This window comes from Oncorhynchus keta, unplaced genomic scaffold (assembly GCF_023373465.1).
Source record: "Oncorhynchus keta strain PuntledgeMale-10-30-2019 unplaced genomic scaffold, Oket_V2 Un_scaffold_7924_pilon_pilon, whole genome shotgun sequence".
Lineage (NCBI taxonomy): Eukaryota > Metazoa > Chordata > Actinopteri > Salmoniformes > Salmonidae > Oncorhynchus > Oncorhynchus keta.
The window spans coordinates 5,346-12,500 of NW_026291001.1; the positions used below are offsets into that span (position 1 = coordinate 5,346).

A 7,155-nucleotide genomic window follows, 5' to 3' on the forward strand; every position below is an offset into this window, starting at 1 on the left:
CTCCTGATGTCCTGGGCCTCTGTCTCTCTCCTCCTGATGTCCTGGGCCTCTGTCTCCTCCTCCTGATGTCCTGGGCCTCTGTCTCTCTCCTCCTGATGTCCTGGGTCTCTGTCTCTCTCCTCCTGATGTCCCTGGGCCTCTGTCTCTCTCCTCCTGATGTCCTGTTGGGCCTCTGTCTCTCTCCTCCTGATGTCCTGGGCCTCTGGGCCTCTGTCTCTCTCCTCCTGATGTCCTGGGCCTCTGTCTCTCCTCCTGATGTCCTGTTGGGCCTCTGTCTCTCTCCTCCTGATGTCCTGGGCCTCTGTCTCTCTCCTCCTGATGTCCTGGGCCTCTGTCTCTCTCCTCCTGATGTCCTGGGCCTCTGTCTCTCTCCTCCTGATGTCCTGGGCCTCTGTCTCCCTCCTCCTGATGTCCTGGGCCTCTGTCTCTCTCCTCCTGATGTCCTGGGTCTCTGTCTCTCTCCTCCTGATGTCCTGGGCCTCTGTCTCTCCTCCTGATGTCCTGGGCCTCTGTCTCTCTCCTCCTGATGTCCTGGGCCTCTGTCTCTCTCCTCCTGATGTCCTGGGCCTCTGTCTCTCTCCTCCTGATGTCCTGGGCCTCTGTCTCTCTCCTCCTGATGTCCTGGGCCTCTGTCTCTCCTCCTGATGTCCTGGGCCTCTGTCTCCCTCCTCCTGATGTCCTGGGCCTCTGTCTCTCTCCTCCTGATGTCCTGGGCCTCTGTCTCTCTCCTCCTGATGTCCTGGGCCTCTGTCTCTCTCCTCCTGATGTCCTGGGCCTCTGTCTCTCTCCTCCTGATGTCCTGGGCCTCTGTCTCTCTCCTCCTGATGTCCTGGGCCTCTGTCTCTCTCCTCCTGATGTCCTGGGCCTCTGTCTCTCTCCTCCTGATGTCCTGTTGGGCCTCTGTCTCTCTCCTCCTGATGTCCTGGGCCTCTGTCTCTCTCCTCCTGATGTCCTGGGCCTCTGTCTCTCTCCTCCTGATGTCCTGGGCCTCTGTCTCTCTCCTCCTGATGTCCTGGGCCTCTGTCTCTCTCCTCCTGATGTCCTGGGCCTCTGTCTCCTCCTCCTGATGTCCTGGGCCTCTGTCTCTCTCCTCCTGATGTCCTGGGCCTCTGTCTCTCTCCTCCTGATGTCCTGGGCCTCTGTCTCTCTCCTCCTGATGTCCTGGGCCTCTGTCTCTCTCCTCCTGATGTCCTGGGCCTCTGTCTCTCTCCTCCTGATGTCCTGGGCCTGGTCTCTCCTCCTGATGTCCTGGGCCTCTGTCTCTCCTCTCCTGATGTCCTGGGCCTCTTTCTCTCTCCTCCTGATGTCCTGGGCCTCTGTCTCCCTCCTCCTGATGTCCTGGGCCTCTGTCTCTCTCCTCCTGATGTCCTGGGCCTCTGTCTCTCTCCTCCTGATGTCCTGGGCCTCGGTCTCTCCTCCTGATGTCCTGGGCCTCTGTCTCTCTCCTCCTGATGTCCTGGGCCTCTGTCTCTCTCCTCCTGATGTCCTGGGCCTCTGTCTCTCTCCTCCTGATGTCCTGGGCCTCTGTCTCTCTCCTCCTGATGTCCTGGGCCTCTGTCTCCTCCTCCTGATGTCCTGGGCCTCTGTCTCTCTCCTCCTGATGTCCTGGGCCTCTGTCTCTCCTCCTGATGTCTGGGCCTCTGTCTCTCTCCTCCTGATGTCCTGGGCCTCTGTCTCTCTCCTCCTGATGTCCTGGGCCTCTGTCTCTCTCCTCCTGATGTCCTGGGCCTCTGTCTCTCCTCCTGATGTCCTGGGCCTCTGTCCTCCTGATGTCCTGGGCCTCTGTCTCTCTCCTCCTGATGTCCTGGGCCTCTGTCTCTCTCCTCCTGATGTCCTGGGCCTCTGTCTCTCTCCTCCTGATGTCCTGGGTCCTCTCTCTCTCTCCTCCTGATGATCTCTCTCCTCCTGATGTCCTGGGCCTCTCTCTCTCCTCCTGATGTCCTGGGCCTCTGTCTCCTCCTCCTGATGTCCTGGGCCTCTGTCTCCCTCCTCCTGATGTCCTGGGCCTCTGTCTCTCTCCTCCTGATGTCCTGGGCCTCTGTCTCTCTCCTCCTGATGTCCTGGGCCTCTCTCTCTCCTCCTGATGTCCTGGGCCTCTGTCTCCTCCTCCTGATGTCCTGGGCCTCTGTCTCTCTCCTCCTGATGTCCTGGGCCTCTGTCTCTCTCCTCCTGATGTCCTGGGCCTCTCTCTCTCTCCTCCTGGGCCTGTCTCTCTCCTCCTGATGTCTCTCCTGTTGGGCCTCTGTCTCTCTCCTCCTGATGTCCTGGGCCTCTGTCTCTCTCCTCCTGATGTCCTGGGCCTCTGTCTCTCTCCTCCTGATGTCCTGGGCCTCTGTCTCTCTCCTCCTGATGTCCTGGGCCTCTGTCTCTCCTCCTCCTCCTGATGTCCTGGGCCTCTGTCTCTCTCCTCCTGATGTCCTGGGCCTCTGTCTCTCTCCTCCTGATGTCCTGGGCCTCTGTCTCTCTCCTCCTGATGTCCTGGGCCTCTGTCTCTCTCCTCCTGATGTCCTGGGCCTCTGTCTCTCTCCTCCTGATGTCCTGGGCCTCTGTCTCTCCTCCTGATGTCCTGGGCCTCTGTCTCTCTCCTCCTGATGTCCTGGGCCTCTGTCTCTCTCCTCCTGATGTTCTGGGCCTCTGTCTCTCTCCTCCTGATGTCCTGGGCCTCTGTCTCTCTCCTCCTGATGTCCTGGGCCTCTGTCTCTCTCCTCCTGATGTCCTGGGCCTCTGTCTCTCTCCTCCTGATGTCCTGGGCCTCTGTCTCTCCTCCTGATGTCCTGGGCCTCTGTCTCTCTCCTCCTGATGTCCTGGGCCTCTGTCTCTCTCCTCCTGATGTCCTGGGCCTCTGTCTCTCTCCTCCTGATGTCCTGGGCCTCTGTCTCTCTCCTCCTGATGTCCTGGGCCTCTGTCTCTCTCCTCCTGATCTCCTGGGCCTCTCCTCCTCCTGATGTCCTGGGCCTCTGTCTCTCTCCTCCTGATGTCCTGGGCCTCTGTCTCTCTCCTCCTGATGTCCTGGGCCTCTGTCTCTCTCCTCCTGATGTCCTGGGCCTCTGTCTCCCTCCTCCTGATGTCCTGGGCCTCTGTCTCCCTCCTCCTGATGTCCTGGGCCTCTGTCTCCTCCTCCTGATGTCCTGGGCCTCTGTCTCTCCTCCTGATGTCCTGTTGGGCCTCTGTCTCTCTCCTCCTGATGTCCTGGGCCTCTGTCTCTCTCCTCCTGATGTCCTGGGCCTCTGTCTCTCTCCTCCTGATGTCCTGGGCCTCTGTCTCTCTCCTCCTGATGTCCTGGGCCTCTGTCTCTCCTCCTGATGTCCTGGGCCTCTGTCTCTCTCCTCCTGATGTCCTGGGCCTCTGTCTCTCTCCTCCTGATGTCCTGGGCCTCTGTCTCTCTCCTCCTGATGTCCTGGGCCTCTGTCTCCCTCCTCCTGATGTCCTGGGCCTCTGTCTCTCTCCTCCTGATGTCCTGGGCCTCTGTCTCTCCTCCTGATGTCCTGGGCCTCTGTCTCCCTCCTCCTGATGTCCTGGGCCTCTGTCTCTCTCCTCCTGATGTCCTGGGCCTCTGTCTCTCTCCTCCTGATGTCCTGGGCCTCTGTCTCTCTCCTCCTGATGTCCTGGGCCTCTGTCTCTCTCCTCCTGATGTCCTGGGCCTCTGTCTCTCTCCTCCTGATGTCCTGGGCCTCTGTCTCTCTCCTCCTGATGTCCTGGGCCTCTGTCTCTCTCCTCCTGATGTCCTGGGCCTCTGTCTCTCTCCTCCTGATGTCCTGGGCCTCTGTCTCTCTCCTCCTGATGTCCTGGGTCTCTCCTCTCTCTCCTCCTGATGTCCTGGGTCTCTCTCTCTCCTCCTGATGTCCTGGGTCTCTGTCTCTCTCCTCCTGATGTCCTGGGCCTCTGTCTCTCTCCTCCTGATGTCCTGGGCCTCTGTCTCCCTCCTCCTGATGTCCTGGGCCTCTGTCTCTCTCCTCCTGATGTCCTGGGCCTCTGTCTCTCTCCTCCTGATGTCCTGGGCCTCTGTCTCTCTCCTCCTGATGTCCTGGGCCTCTGTCTCTCTCCTCCTGATGTCCTGGGCCTCTGTCTCTCTCCTCCTGATGTCCTGGGCCTCTGTCTCTCTCCTCCTGATGTCCTGGGCCTCTGTCTCTCTCCTCCTGATGTCCTGTTGGGCCTCTGTCTCTCTCCTCCTGATGTCCTGGGCCTCTGTCTCTCTCCTCCTGATGTCCTGGGCCTCGGTCTCTCCTCCTGATGTCCTGGGCCTCTGTCTCTCTCCTCCTGATGTCCTGGGCCTCGGTCTCTCCTCCTGATGTCCTGGGCCTCTGTCTCTCCTCCTGATGTCCTGGGCCTCTGTCTCCCTCCTCCTGATGTCCTGGGCCTCTGTCTCTCTCCTCCTGATGTCCTGGGCCTCTGTCTCCCTCCTCCTGATGGTCTGCTTTTCCTGGTGCCTCCCTCCAGGGCTTTCTGTCACACCCCACCCCTCCCTGACAGGCCAGTCTCAGGGCTCTTTTGTCTCAGAGTGAGGAGTGGATGCAGTACTTCCTCTCTCCAAGGGGCCAGTGGGTTTGTCAAGTGGCCGGTCAACACAATGGTTACCACTCATAGTGGTCACTACTCCTTACTGCAGGGGTGGATGCATGCACGCGGTGTGTGTGTGCGCATGTGCAAGTGTGTGTGTGTGTGTGTTTGTGCATGTGTGTGTGTGTGCCCATGTGTGTGTGTGTGTGTGTGTGTAAATGCCTTGGCCCTGCTGAGAAGAGAGAGGACAATGCTTCTCAGAGGCCCCATTTAATGACCCATATTCCTGTTGAATTCAGCCTGATCCAGAATGATCCTGATCAGCAGACTTATACCATGTGAATTTAACAATGTAGAGTTCATTACATACTATACAGAGGCCCGGATGCTCAGAAAGAGGATTGGAAAGTGAAATGTGTGTCGGGTTGACGCTCGGTAGAATATTGTGTTTAACGGCATAGCGTTGCAGTATCATAGTCTGGTTAACTACTCCTTACTGCATTGTGTGTGTGTGTGTGTGTGTGTGTGTGTGTGTGTGTGTGTGTGTGTGTGTGTGTGTGTGTGTGTGTGTGTGTGTGTGTGTGTGTGTGTGTGTGTGTGTGTGTGTGTTCTGAGGGCAAAAGGGGGTGCGACAACTCAATATCAGGAAGGTGTCGGGTACCAACCTAATGTTGGGTACATCAGGAAGGTGTTTGTAATTTTGGGTACATCAGGAAGGTGTTTGTAATATGTTGGGTACATCAGGAAGGTGTTTGTAATGTTGGGTACATCAGGAAGGTGTTTGTAATGTTGGGTACATCAGGAAGGTGTTGGGTACCAACCTCCTTGGGTACATCAGCAGGCCTCCTTAGTACAGCAGACCTCCTTGGGTACAGTCAGGCCTCCTTAGTACAGCAGACCTCCTTAGTACAGCAGGTACCTCCTTAGTACACAGCAGGCCTCCTTATGTTGGGTACATCAGGAAGCAGGCCTGTTTTAGTACAGCAGGCATCAGGAAGGTGTCCTTAGTACAGCAGACCTCCTTAGTACAGGTGTCAGGCCTCCTTAAGTATCAGGAAGCAGGCCTCCTTAGTACATCAGGCCTCCTGTAGTACAGCAGACCTCCTTAGTACAGCAGGCCTCCTTAGTACAGCAGGCCTCCTTAGTACAGCAGAGGTGTCCTCCTTAGTACAGCAGGCCTCCTTAGTACAGCAGGCCTCCTTAGTACAACAGGCCTCCTTAGTATCAGGAAGCAGGCCTCCTTAGTACAGCAGGCCTCCTTAGTACAGCAGGCCTCCTTAGTACAGCAGGCCTCCTTAGTACAGCAGGCCTCCTTAGTATAGCAGGCCTCCTTAGTACAGCAGGCCTCCTTAGTACAGCAGGCCTCCTTAGTATCAGGAAGCTGTAATGTTGGGCCTCAGTACAGCAGACCTCCTTAGTACAGCAGGCCTCCTTAGTGCAGCAGGCCTCCTTAGTACAGCAGGCCCCCTTAGTACAGCAGGCCTCCTTAGTGGGTACATCAGCAGGCCTCCTTAGTACAGCAGGCCTCCTTAGTACAGCAGACCTCCTTAGTACAGCAGGCCTCCTTAGTACAGCAGGCCTCCTTAGTACAGCAGGCCTCCTTATGTGTACAGCAGGCCTCCTTAGTACAGCAGGCCTCCTTAGTACAGCAGGCCTCCTTAGTACAGCAGGCCTCCTTAGTACAGCAGGCCTCCTTAGTACAGCAGACCTCCTTAGTACAGCAGGCCTCCTTAGTACAGCAGACCTCCTTAGTACAGCAGACCTCCTTAGTACAGCAGGCCTCCTTAGTACAGCAGGCCTCCTTAGTACAGCAGGCCTCCTTAGTACAGCAGGCCTCCTTAGTACAGCAGGCCTCCTTAGTACAGCAGACCTCCTTAGTACAGCAGGCCTCCTTAGTACAGCAGGCCTCCTTAGTACAGCAGGCCTCCTTAGTACAGCAGGCCTCCTTAGTACAGCAGGCCTCCTTAGTACAGCAGGCCTCCTTAGTACAGCAGGCCTCCTTAGTACAGCAGGCCTCCTTAGTACAGCAGGCCTCCTTAGTACAGCAGACCTCCTTAGTACAGCAGGCCTCCTTAGTACAGCAGGCCTCCTTAGTACAGCAGGCCTCCTTAGTATAGCTGCCTCCTTAGTACAGCAGGCCTCCTTAGTACAGCAGGCCTCCTTAGTACAGCAGGCCTCCTTAGTACAGCAGGCCTCCTTAGTGCAGCAGGCCTCCTTAGTACAGCAGGCCTCCTTAGTACAGCAGGCCTCCTTAGTGCAGCAGGCCTCCTTAGTACAGCAGGCCTCCTTAGTACAGCAGGCCTCCTTAGTACAGCAGGCCTCCTTAGTACAGCAGGCCTCCTTAGTACAGCAGGCCTCCTTAGTGCAGCAGGCCTCCTTAGTACAGCATGCCTCCTTAGTACAGCATGCCTCCTTAGTATAGCTGCCTCCTTAGTATAGCTGCCTCCTTAGTGCAGCAGGCCTCATTAGTACATCACGCCTCCTTAGTATAGCTGCCTCCTTAGCGCAGCAGGCCTCCTTAGTACAGCAGGCCTCCTTAGTACAGCATCCTCCTTAGTATAGAAGCCTCCTTAGTACTGCAGCCTCCTTAGTACAGCAGGCCTCTTTAGTACAGCAGGCCTCCTTAGTCCTTATATATTCTACTAGTTAAACAGGTCC

General features: G+C 57.0%; 1 protein-coding gene across 1 annotated transcript in view; it reads right to left on the bottom strand.

The window, feature by feature from the left end:
• Positions 1-5,995: 5,995 nt before the first annotated feature.
• LOC127929550 (keratin-associated protein 4-6-like) overlaps positions 5,996-7,155 on the bottom strand; it is a 1,960-nt gene continuing 800 nt past the window's right edge. The window contains exon 2 of the mRNA XM_052517467.1: positions 5,996-6,621. Coding sequence (XP_052373427.1) covers positions 5,996-6,621 — 626 coding nt within the window. The remainder of the gene's footprint in view (positions 6,622-7,155) is intronic.